Consider the following 12,539-nt stretch of genomic DNA (forward strand, 5'->3'; position numbering starts at 1 on the left):
CAAGGATCCTGGGTAGGAACCTGATCTCAGTAAGAATAACTTCAATTAGAACTATGTATTGTAGAAGTAGAAAGAAAAGGGGAAGGAGAGGACAGGGAGAAAAAGGAACAATGTGGGAGTGGAGAGGAAAAGAAGGGAAGGGGGGGTGGAGAGACAGTCAGTAACTTTAGCCCAGCCCAGAGACCCCAACCAGGGCCATTCCAAAGGTTAGAGTTCAAGAAGGCAATGGTCGAAGTCCATGGTTCCTTGGTTTGCCATGGTTCCTCGTGATTTAGCTGAAAGCTTTTTGTTGACTAGGGGCCACTGCATGTTAGAGTTAACTTCAGAAATCAATGTATCAGAAGACCATGCCTTGGCTATTGTCTGCTTCACAGCTGTCAAGACACAAGTCATCATCTCTGCTGGATGTAGATTAGGAAGAGCTTCTTGTGGAAGCACAGGGATTGGTTTCTGCAATACATTGTGCAAGATATTGTAGACTGAGGACCAAAACGTTTGCATGACTGGGCAGGACTACCATATATGGAAATATGACCCTGTGTTTGGACAGCCGCGATAACAGGTCAGAGGACTGGTTGGAAAGGCACGGGCTAGCCTGAATAGCACCAAGTGACAGCAGAAGAGAACTTTGTAATTGGTCTCAACTGCTGATACATTTCTGGAGCAAGACTTGGTAGTATTCCAGATTTAAATCCAATCTTGCAAGTCTAATTGCATACCCAGGTCCCTCTACCTGGACAGTACATAAGGGAGTGGATCAGGAGAAAATTTGGAAATAAAAGTTGTATATAAGAGTGAAATGGGGCCCAGAGAGTGGGGGTTCTTTAGACATTTGGATTCAAAAAAGGTAAGGCCAAGTGTGTCGCCCCATGTTTTTATGGTGGACGAAATGTAATGTTTAACTTGTATATAAACAGTTCTGATGAAGGGAGTTGATTGGAGGCTTGTAAATTTATGCTATTGGCAGTCACTAGGTTATTAGTTATGATTTCTTATGATTAAATGCTATCACCAAGGTGACTGGCATTGGGTCTAAAGGCAAAAAACATATATACTTTATTAAAGCATGCTTATATAAAAGAAAAGTTGATTTGCAAAATATAACCTTTTTTTTTAGCAGACAGAGATATGACCTATAGCTTGGCATGGGTCACATTGTCTCTGAACACTCTGCTGATCTCACTTCCCTATGGTCCTTTGCAAGAGCAGATGGAATCTTTTGCTATTTGCAAAAAGTACATTTATTTTTTAGTATGGTTACCAAAGTTTTACTTAAAGCAGCCATGCAAAGTATAAAAAAATATATTAATTTGCCTTTAACGTATATGCATATCCAAAACTCTTATTTTGAATACAGTAGTAAAAGGTCAAATCCCCAGTCAAGTTTTTCTTTTTGTAGTATGTAACCCATTAGGAAGAGTTTTCTGCATCTCCTGTTGCTTGTTGCTAATACACTGCTAAAAGTGAGAGGAAATCTCTACACAGTGAGGGAAATCCCCTCTCAAACTATTGACACCAAAACAGGTGTCTACTTTGGAACATTACCCCTAACATCCTTTTCTGCTGACAACTGTAGATTTTGGATCATTATCAATGACCATAGACAGTAGCACAGAAGGAACACAGACCATAATAAACCATTCCCTGTTCAAAACAAGAAATATTGCTTCGGAGTACAATATGTTAAGAGACTGTATAACAGCCGATCAGCAACTAGCTTTTGTTAAAATGACTACGATAAATGCAAAGCTACTTGACCGCTAAGGATATGGTGTCTATAGACATTAATTTCCTGATTCCAACATGTCTGCGGCGATTGGGTGTTGATGTAATGTGTATAGGGTACCCGTAGACCAGTGGTTTCCTCTTATTAATTAGGTCCTAAAGAATACAAATTAAATGTTTTGTTTTTCTTACCTTGGGTCCATGAGGTCCACGCGGTGGTCTGGATCCTGCTTTTCCTCTTTTGCCCTAAAGTCATTAAATAATAAATCAGGTTCAACATTTAAAGAAGTCTTAAATGTTTGTGATTGTGGAAAGTCAAATGTAATCAATGTAGAGTAAATGTTGCCTAATTTGCAATTACCCATGTATGTAGGGTAATCAAATATGTGGATACACAGGTCAAATCTGGTGCAGCTCTGCATAGAAACCAATCAGCTTCCAGTTTTTTTTGTCAAAGCTTAATTGAACAAGCTGAAGTTGGAAGTATAGAGGAAAAAGCTGTAGGGGAGGGGACGAGGGGGAAATTTGAGCTTGGAGTTGGTAATTATCAGCTTGAGTCGGAGGTTACCAGAGGTGGAGCAGCTACTGTCCTCCTCACCCACAGCTTCTAAAGCTAACCTTACATTCACTTGGTGGGTTGCCCTGTCAGCCTTTTCCTTCCCAACATCCTTCAATTGAAATACCAAGGTACCAGGACAGAAAATTGTTGACAAGACAGTGGCTGCATTCAATCAGAAGCAGTCTCAGTTCAGGTATTCTGACAGCCGCTGAAGCTAACTACCAGAACACAATAGCCACAGTGGGAGATTGGTGCTGTATAGTGCAGATTGAGGAATATGTTAGTGTACTGCCATCCTAAAGTGGTTGTAAACCCTTATATATATCCAGTGAAGGGACTATACTCAGGTGGTACACAGAAATTAAACAAATCCTCCTACAGAAGTTGTATCTATCTGCAGTTTTTGCTTCTTCATATCCGTTCAAAGTGCAGAATTTATAAAATTTGTCTGAGAGTTCATAAAAAAGGGAAGGGGGAGCTGAAGTTACACTCTGTAGATCTCAATGAGAAGAGCTCTGAGAGCTGATTGGAGGTAAGAGACACCCCCCTCACAGCTCACAGCAACAGAGCTGAGGCCGTCAATCTGCTGGAGGTCTCTCCCCTGTCACCATTTTTCTCTTGGTGTAAAGAAAAATTATCACAAGTGATTCATACTAAGTGCAGAGGAACAAAGCAGCAAACAGAAATGAAACTTAGTGCTCTGGATTGAGACAAGTACACACTATAGAGGGATGTGCTTTGTTCATATTTCATGTCTGAAACGTAAAACCACTTTAAGCGTGCAAAGAGCATCAAACAATAATTAAGATTCATTTATGTAAGCCCTAACCATGAACCTCTTATTTGCTCCCCTATGATCTGTTGCATATACCATTAGAAGCAGTTTGTTATTGATTTAATTTAATTTGTTTGATAAATGCAAAAAAAAAAAAAAAACTGGTGATTTTGTCAGAAATTGAGAAATGTCCTGTATCCGTGCACACGTATTGTGTTATCTCATAAAAGCTATTTAGCCCTCCAAGCTCTTTTCATGGGCACCAGAATGATTAGCCTTTATGATGTAGGGATATTAGAGTAGGAGTGGTTGAGTAGTTTAACAAAAAACACTGAGCAGGGCTGACACCACAAAAAGCTATGGGTTGTTAGCTCACAACAGGATTTACAGTTGGAGCCAAGTCTATTTCTGACAGTTCAGCTGGTATTTTTGTGAAATTGCAGAGTCTTTAAAAGGATAAAACCTGGCAAAATATACATGCATTTTACTGTAGATACAGTGGGTACGGAAAGTATTCAGAACCCCTTAAATTTTTCACTCTTTGTTATATTGCAGCCATTTGCTAAAATCATTTAAGTTCATTCTTCTTCCTCATGAATGTACACATAGTACCCCATACTGACAGAAAAACACAGAATTGTTGACATTGTTGCAGATTTATTAAAAAAGAAAAACTGAAATATCACATGGTCCTAAGTATTCAGACCCTTTGCTGTGACACTCATATATTTAACTCAGGTGCTTTCCATTTCTTCTGATCATCCTTGAGATGGTTCTACACCTTCATTTGAGTCCAGCTGTGTTTGATTATACTGATTGGACTTGATTAGGAAAGCCACACACCTGTCTATATAAGACCTTCCAGATCACAATGCATGTCAGAGCAAATGAGAATCATGAGGTCAAAGGAACTGCCTGAAGAGCTCAGAGACAGAATCGTGGCAAGGCACAGATCTGGCCAAGGTTACAAAAAGATTTCTGCTGCACTTAAGGTTCCTAAGAGCACAGTGGCCTCCATAATCCTCAAATGGAAGATGTTTGGGACGACCAGAACCCTTCCTAGAGCTGGCCGTCCGGCCAAACTGAGCTATCGGGGGAGAAGAGCCTTGGTGAGAGAGGTCAAGAAGAACCCAAAGATCACTGTGGCTGAGCTCCAGAGATGCAGTCAGGAGATGGGAGAAAGTTGTAGAAAGTCAACCATCACTGCAGCCCTCCACCAGTCGGGGCTTTATGGCAGAGTGGCCCGACGGAAGCCTCTCCTCAGTGTAAGACACATGAAAGCCCGCATGGAGTTTGCTAAAAAAAACACCTGAAGGACTCCAAGATGGTGAGAAATAAGATGCTCTGGTCTGATGAGACCAAAATAGAACTTTTTGGCCTTAATTCTAAGCGGTATGTGTGGAGAAAACCAGGCACTGCTCATCACCTGTCCAATACAGTCCCAACAGTGAAGCATGGTGGTGGCAGCATCATGCTGTGGGGGTGTTTTTCAGCTGCAGGGACAGGACGACTGGTTGCAATCGAGGGAAAGATGAATGCGGCCAAGTACAGGGATATCCTGGACAAAAACCTTCTCCAGAGTGCTCTGGACCTCAGACTGGGCCGAAGGTTTACCTTCCAACAAGACAATGACCCTAAGCACACAGCTAAAATAACGAAGGAGTGGCTTCACAACAACTCCGTGACTGTTCTTGAATGGCCCAGCCAGAGCCCTGACTTAAACCCAATTGAGCATCTCTGGAGAGACCTAAAAATGGTTGTCCACCAACGTTTACCATCCAACCTGACAGAACTGGAGAGGATCTGCAAGGAGAAATGGCAGAGGATCCCCAAATCCAGGTGTGAAAGACTTGTTGCATCTTTCCCAAAAAGACTCCTGGCTGTATTAGATCAAAAGGGGGCTTCTACTAAATACTGAGCAAAGGGTCTGAATACTTAGGACCATGTGATATTTCAGTTTTTCTTTTTTAATAAATCTGCAACAATGTCAACAATTCTGTGTTTTTCTGTCAGTATGGGGTGCTATGTGTACATTCATGAAGAAGAAGAATGAACCTAAATGATTTTAGCAAATGGCTGCAATATAACAAAGAGTGAAAAATTTAAGGGGGTCTGAATACTTTCCGTACCCACTGTATGTACTGCATACGTTTATTTTAGTTTTGCCTTGACATACACCCAATAACTACATGGCTTTGATTTTGACACTGATATAAACAAAAACAACAAAAAATATAAGACAATGGGGTTGGTTTACAAAAATTTGAGAGTGCAAATTCTGGTGCAGCAGTTTCTAACTTCAGCTTGTTCAATTAGGTTTGACAAAAAAAATAAAACTAGAAGCGGATTGTTTTCTATGCAGAGCTGCAGCAGAATGTGCACTCTCCGGTTTTAGTAAATCAACCCCAATGTGTGAGGTCAGGCTGTTGGTAGGCAGACTACAGATGACTTTTCAACCCCTTAATAATGTAACGTTAAAGCGGTATTAAGTCCAAAACCAAAATGTAAAATATTTCAGCTTACCAACCGTTCGATGTAGTGGCTGCATTATGTTTTAATTTTTAGGCTTTTTCCCTCAGTTTCCATCTGGTGATTTGGCCAGTAATACACCCCCTGTAGTAAAGTGCCTATACTCTGGATCAGTGGTCTCAGAACTCTGGCCGGAGGGCCAGTTGCAGCCCTTTGCTTGCCCTTATCTGGCCCCTGAGTCACTATTCCTCCCACTGATACAAGACACTGCCAACTTAAAACTGACATCAACAGTGGGGCACTATTTCTCCCAATAATACCAATGGGGCATTAATCCTATCCCTAATAAAAAAAAAGGTGGTGATGTTTACTCTCAATGATGCAAGAAAAATTTCCAATCCCGTTGACCCCCTTAAAGTCTGAAGGACAGTAAACTGGCCCTTTGTCTAGAAAGTTTGAAAACCCCTGCAATGGATGAAGGAGCAGCAGAGGCACCTTTGGACAGTAGCATTGTTAATCTGTGGGAAGGGTGTGTTAGATGTACTAGCAGATTTAGATACAGCCACCACATCTAAGAATTGGTAAGCTCCAGTATAATAAATGTGTGCCTTTGGGCTTCATACTGCTTTAAATATGAGGTAAACTATGCATTTCACATTAGGAAGTTATGCAGTATACAGTTATAATTTAAGGCTGAACATTCACATTCATGCATGAGCCCTGTTGTATCTGGCCTACTTTAAAATAAAATGTATTTCATTTGGATATGATGAAAGAATGGCCTGTAAAATACCATGAACAGGTAGAACAATGTTTTTTCTAATAAGCAAAATCTAATGCTAAAATACTTTGAAAACTGTGTCAATGTGGAATGAAATGTAGGTCAAAGAAAACACAGTTAAAGGAAAAGTTAATGTTTAAAAAATTCAGATACAATATCAATGATACATGCAACCTGTCTTTGCAATGCAAGAAGGACCTTATGTGTTACAGTCCATCCTAAGAGCTATGCTTTCCTCTGTTCCCATTACAAAGTTACCTTCCTCCCTGTACTGCCAGTAGAGCCGGGTCGGCCATCTTTCCCTTTCTCGCCCTGTAAGAACAAATGGAAATATTCCAGATTCATATGGTTGCATAGCTAAGCAATATAAAACAAGACTTTGAATCACTGACCAAGGACTATTAAATAAATAAGGAACTCTGAACATTTTTTTGGCTTTACAGATACCTGTTCAAGGTCAGATACTCAAGCAGCTCATAAATTATACAACATTCTTTCCTTCCATCACAGGTTTGCTTGAAACCCTCCTGCAGCGCTACTGTGTTCTGCCGACAGGGAGCCTTTTCTGCTGGCAGAACACAGTGATCACTTCCGTCAGCTATAGCCAATAGGCTGGTTAACTTCAGCACAACCAGCCTGCCCATAGACAGAATTTCAGCTAAAATAGCGCCTAATATAGCGACAAAGCCATTAAATGTTATAACATTTTCTGTGTTGGTATGGGTATGTATAAATGCATATGAAAGTTGATAATGACATGCATAGCTTTTTATTGTACAGTAACTTTAAACCATACAATTTTTTAAACGAATATTTTAGATCTGACTTTTATTATTATTATATAATAAACATTTACTACAGGGTGTAGCCATAGCACAGTTTCCCCAAAGCACTAGGGGTTCTCTAAGCAGGGAGCACAACAGAAGCTCTTTAGACTTTCTCTCTCTGTGTGAACTCTGGGCATAGCTAACTTGAAAGCAGCAAGAGGGAGTGGAAGAATCATCTTTTCCAACTTATTCATATATATTTCAGCCTGTGCTATTGTGCTCTGTATACAACAGACTAATTTCAATAAAACAGAGAACAGAAAAGGAAAAAATGCTGATTTCACATGAAAATATGAAGAGTGCTAAAATATTTTTAAGCATTTTATTATCTAACCCTGCCTTTAAAAGTAAAGGAAATACTGTATTAATACAGCCCTGCACAGGTAATCTTTAACTTTTCCAGAGTGCAGCTGTAAATGCACTATGCATTCTGTTCATACTAGTTGTTTTTTTGTTTTGTTTCACAGAACAAGTTGAGAACACTATTATGAAATAGATTACCTTCACTCCTTTCTGTCCTGGTTTCCCTTCTGTACCTGGATTTCCCATAATCCCCTGTGGAACAGATACAGACATTTACACTTTATTTCTTTCTGATATACATAAATATATATATATATATATATATATATATATATATATATATATATATATATATATAATGCTCCTTATCCTTACCACTTGTCCTGGTTCCCCTTGTTTTCCAGGTTGTCCCTTCTCACCAGGTTCCCCCTAGTATATGAAAGCAGAGGCATCAGTGAATTGTTTCAAATTAGTCAGCATCTGAACATCTACCAATAAAGTTTGTTGAATCCTCACCTCTCTTCCAGGTATTCCCACTGCTCCAGCCTCACCAGTGACCCCAGGAGGTCCCTTATAATAAAGAAGAATGTTTATGTCTCTAGCTATATAATTATGATGTTATCATCATTCCACAATGCAACTGTCATTGAAAATCTCTGTTTGTTACATTCTTGACCACCAAAATCTGATATTTTGGTTACCTATATGTAAACTCTTTTGTGCTGAAATGCATTCTAATTTCTCATATTTTTTAAGGATTTAATTGAGGAGATCTTCCCATAAATGTTTTGGGTGCTTTAACACAACCCCAGCATTTGCATAATGAAGTGAGGTAATCAAACTCCTACCAGAACTCTACTTCTACTAGTGGAATACAGATCTCTATGAGTGCATAAAAATGCCTAGAGTTTTTAGCTGACATACTATGAACTCAATAAAAATATAAGGTCAAACATTTACCAGTAAAAGGGGTGCATTGCTATATTTGGAAGACCCAAATATACAAGACAATTTATTGTGCAGTTAGAAACTATACTTTATAGAGAGATTTCCTAAATTGAATGGATGCGATTAAAAAAACTTGTTAAGCAGAGCAAAGTCCCAATCAACCATAATTCTCTTTTTAGTAAGACTTTCTGCAGTCTTGCTAATCACTTTTGCAGAGGACCTAAACACAAGTATTATCTAGACCATATTTGTCAACCGCAAGGCCCACAGGCTGAATCTGGCCCACCAGGCCATTTCATGTGGCCCTCGCACCTCTCCTGCAGCTGCGGAACCCCATCGCTGCTATTTCCACCTTGTCTCAGCAGTCAGCAGGAGAGAGGGAGACAGAACTCCTCTGCCAGACCCTGGGCTTCTCTGTGAAGCTGTGGAGAGGCTCGTCTCTGCCTTGCCCCTCTCCCCAGCAGAGGGCAGCAGAGGGGACGACAGAACTCCACCTACAGATCCTGCGCCTCTCTGACCTGCCGCAGCACCCCCTTTCCTGGTTTTAGCATATAGTGGACTCCGGCAGCTGACTCCAGTCCTCCTCTGGTCCTCCTCTAGACCCTGCACTTTCTGTTTCCCAGCTCCACTTCCAGCTTCTTCCCGGCAGCAGCACAAGGTAAGGGAGGGTGGAGGACTCTTGAAGGGGGGGGGGGGGAGTAGTGCTCTGGACATCTGCTTGTAATTATTATAAAAAGAATACTATTCTATGCCAGTTGAAAAGGAGGATTGCACACTCCGGGTAACATCCACAAGAACCTTTATTGAAGACTGCTTAGGCAGAACACAATAGCAAAACCATGCTCTGTCTGAGCAGTCCCCAATAAAGTTTCTTGTGAATAATAACGATTGTGTGTGATCCTCCTTCTTGGACTTGAATCATCTGCTACAGGAGTGTGAGTGGGCTCTGTGCCGGTCTGCACCTGTCCCTCAAAGCTATTATTAAAACCAGTAATAATCAAATAAAGAGGTAAATATTTAATATGATGAAGAGTAGATACATTATTTAGTCTTACAGAAAAAAATCAACAACCATAATGCGGATTCAGCCAGCGATGAAAACGAGTATGACACCCTTGATATACACAAACCGGCAAAAGCTAAAAATCGGCAATAAAAATGTTCATATAAGAACAATTTTTTTGTTACCTGGATTCCATTTAGGCCTTCGCTTCCTGTTTCCCCCTTTTGTCCTTCTGGGCCAGGGAGCCCAGGAGGACCTTGTGAACCTTTACTCCCAGTTCGACCTGGTAGACCCTATAAAGTAATACAACATATTACAGGACCTTAATAGCCTCTAATTCTCTACATCCATTTGATCTTGTCTTCTCACTCACCAGGGCTCCATAATGGCCTTGCTCACCCTTTTCTCCTCTCACACCAGGAGGACCCTGAAAACAGAAATATAAAATATAGTAAACAATATTAAAACAAAAACCTCAGATATGGGCTCTTTATAGTCACAGTTTGCACATACCAAGCCTCCTCGGTGGCCGGGATATCCAGTCACACCATTTGGGCCTACATCACCCTGCAAACATTAATAAAAAATACAAACAGTGAATAGCCCTAATTAAAGTAATATACTGTAATTATGTATCATGGAAATTTCTGCATGAAAGTTACCTTCATTCCTGGACGCCCATCTGGACCAGAACGACCTGAATCCCCTACTGCTGCCTGACAAAAAAAAAAAAAATATATATATATATATATATATAGAAGATTAGTTACCACTTCCCACTCTTCTCATTTCACCATGGGAATGTCACCAATATGTCAAATCTCCTATCAATTTTTAGATGTCAGTTGGTTCACATACCATGTCTCCTGGTGGCCCAATAGGTCCAGGAATTCCCATTAGTCCTGGTGGACCCTGAGGGACAGCAAGGTTAAAGTAAAAAAGCAACCGCAGGCAACAATTAAACAGTGCAAGATGTTGTTCTCCTATGTGCTTATTTATTAATATTTCCATCACATAACACTCAAAAAGAAACCAAAGACAGGCTTAGTAAAGAACATGGTGGCCTTGAAAATGGAACCCTGTGTTTAGTTCCCACCAAACTTTGGTCTGCATGACATATGTTCTACCCATGCTTGTGTGGTATTTCCCTGATACTTTACAACTATTAACAAACTGTAATGTTAAATGGCTTTCATCCACACTGGTGTAACTGTGATAGAGTCAATACACGGTAAGATGTAAACTTTTATGTATCTATGCACATAGCAATGACCTTTAGAATTGGTCCACACAATTTAAATAGGAGAAGAAAATCAGCAGAAAATTTGGGTTGATGGCCAAACATTTCTACCTACTCACCAGGGGCCCTACTTGACCTTTCTCTCCCTTCGGGCCTCTTACTCCACGCTCTCCTATAATGCCACTGGGCCCAGGATTTCCAGTACTTCCAGGTGGTCCAATTTCTCCCTAATGTTATGTAAGTTACAGAATGTTATAGGCAAAAGGTTTACAAGTTTTAAGCCACCTCTTACAGACAAAACTTTAGGTCAAACCTTTTTCCCTAAGGGTCCAGGGTCTCCAATATCTCCAATGTCCCCAGTGTCTCCCTAAACACAAGAAATTATTATGTCAGGAAAAGCATTCAGATAACTTTTCCTCCACACTTGGTACTCTATAAGAAAAATATACCTCTTTCCCTGGCTCTCCTGGAGGGCCAGGCAGTCCTTTTAATCCTAAATCTCCGGGATCACCAGCATGCCCAGGGGGACCAGGGTTTCCAGGAACACCATCATCTCCCTGAAAAAGATAATCAACAGCAAAATTTACTGGAACTCAGTCCTTCCAGTCTTCTGCCTGGACGATATCAAATTATCTTTTTGATCTTCTTTGTATTTCTGACATTCAAAACCAATCAAGAACATGTTTCTGTACGTAGGAGGAGGTTTTCCTGCTCCGATTGTCTTTTTCAAACCCTACCACTACATTATTCTGATAGAAAGCACAGGATGCACAAAGTAAAAAAGACAGTAAACTGTGTATTATCTTTTCTCCTACTTCATGTATAGCAATATAGGTAACTGAGTTATATTTAGTGATTTTTTTCAAACTGCCATTTTAAATTGAATTTCTCAGAGAATAGGTGCAGGTACTCCCCCCCCATTCCGAATCATCTCTGGTCTCCACCCGCTACCCACCTCCGAGCACCGTCATTTGATTTCACACCCTACCCACCTTTTTAGTACTGCCCCTTTTAGAGAATACCGAACCAAGTATAATTTTGTGGTGCTAAGTAAATTGCATGGAATTTGTTAATGATAACAGGAAAAACAGTAAAATAGATACCCTGCAGTCAGCAACAATAGACTCTCCCCCAGCAACAATGGACCCCTACAACAAAATATCACCTTAGCAACAATAGATCTCCCATCAGCATCAATAAACCCTCCATCAACAGTAGATCTCTCCAACAATTGCCCCCCCCCTCACCCCGAAACATACAGTATCTTATCTCACAAAAGTGAGTACACCCCTCACATTTTTGTAAATATCTTATTATATCTTTTCATGTGACAACACTTAGGAAATGAAACTTTGCTACAATGTAAAGCAGTGAGTGTACAGCTTTTATAGCAGTGTACATTTTTGCTGTCGCCTCAAAATAACTCAACACACAGCCAATAATGTCTAAACCGCTGGCAACAAAAGTGAGTACACCCCAAAGTGTCAATATTTTGTATGGCCACCATTATTTTCCAGCACTGCCTTAACCCTCTTGGGCATGGAGTTCAACAGAGCTTCACAGGTTGCCACTGGAGTCCTCTTCCACCCCTCCATGATGACATCATGGAGCTGGTGGATGTTAGAGACCTTGCACTCCTTCACCTTCCTTTTCAGCTTCTTTCAGCTACCCTCAGCTTCTTTAGCGAGGCAGTGGTAGTCTTGTAGGTGTGTCTGGGGTCGTTATGTTGAAATACTGCCCTGTGGTCCAGTCTTCGAAGGGAGGGGATCATGCTCTGCTTCAGTATATCACAGTACATGTTGGCATTCATAGTTCCCTCAATGAACTGTAGTTCCCCAGTGCTGGCAGCACTCATGCAGCCCCAAACCATGACACTCCCACCACCATGCTTGACTGTAGACACTTTTCT

The 12,539-nt window shown here is 40.6% G+C and overlaps 2 protein-coding genes across 2 annotated transcripts in view; both read right to left on the reverse strand.

The window, feature by feature from the left end:
* The window catches only part of LOC309560567 (uncharacterized protein), a gene marked incomplete at its 5' end in the record, with an annotated part of 37,291 nt that extends 27,233 nt beyond the window's left edge, over nt 1–10,058 (reverse strand). Inside the window, 9 exons of the mRNA XM_082264192.1 lie at nt 1,918–1,971; nt 6,568–6,621; nt 7,638–7,691; nt 7,815–7,868; nt 7,956–8,009; nt 9,576–9,683; nt 9,764–9,817; nt 9,904–9,957; nt 10,053–10,058. Coding sequence (XP_082120318.1) covers nt 1,918–1,971; nt 6,568–6,621; nt 7,638–7,691; nt 7,815–7,868; nt 7,956–8,009; nt 9,576–9,683; nt 9,764–9,817; nt 9,904–9,957; nt 10,053–10,058 — 492 coding nt within the window. The remainder of the gene's footprint in view (nt 1–1,917; nt 1,972–6,567; nt 6,622–7,637; nt 7,692–7,814; nt 7,869–7,955; nt 8,010–9,575; nt 9,684–9,763; nt 9,818–9,903; nt 9,958–10,052) is intronic.
* Nucleotides 10,059–10,224: 166 nt separating this feature from the next.
* Nucleotides 10,225–12,539, reverse strand: part of LOC309560568 (uncharacterized protein) — a gene marked incomplete at its 3' end in the record, with an annotated part of 405,804 nt that continues 403,489 nt past the window's right edge. The window contains exons 43-46 of the mRNA XM_082264193.1: nt 11,080–11,187; nt 10,944–10,997; nt 10,750–10,857; nt 10,225–10,302 (exon numbers count right to left, since the gene is read on the reverse strand). Of these exons, the coding sequence (XP_082120319.1) occupies nt 10,225–10,302; nt 10,750–10,857; nt 10,944–10,997; nt 11,080–11,187 (348 nt within the window). The remainder of the gene's footprint in view (nt 10,303–10,749; nt 10,858–10,943; nt 10,998–11,079; nt 11,188–12,539) is intronic.

Source organism: Pelophylax lessonae, assembly GCF_965119305.1.
Source record: "Pelophylax lessonae genome assembly, chromosome: 7".
In the NCBI taxonomy this organism is placed as follows: Eukaryota; Metazoa; Chordata; class Amphibia; order Anura; family Ranidae; genus Pelophylax; species Pelophylax lessonae.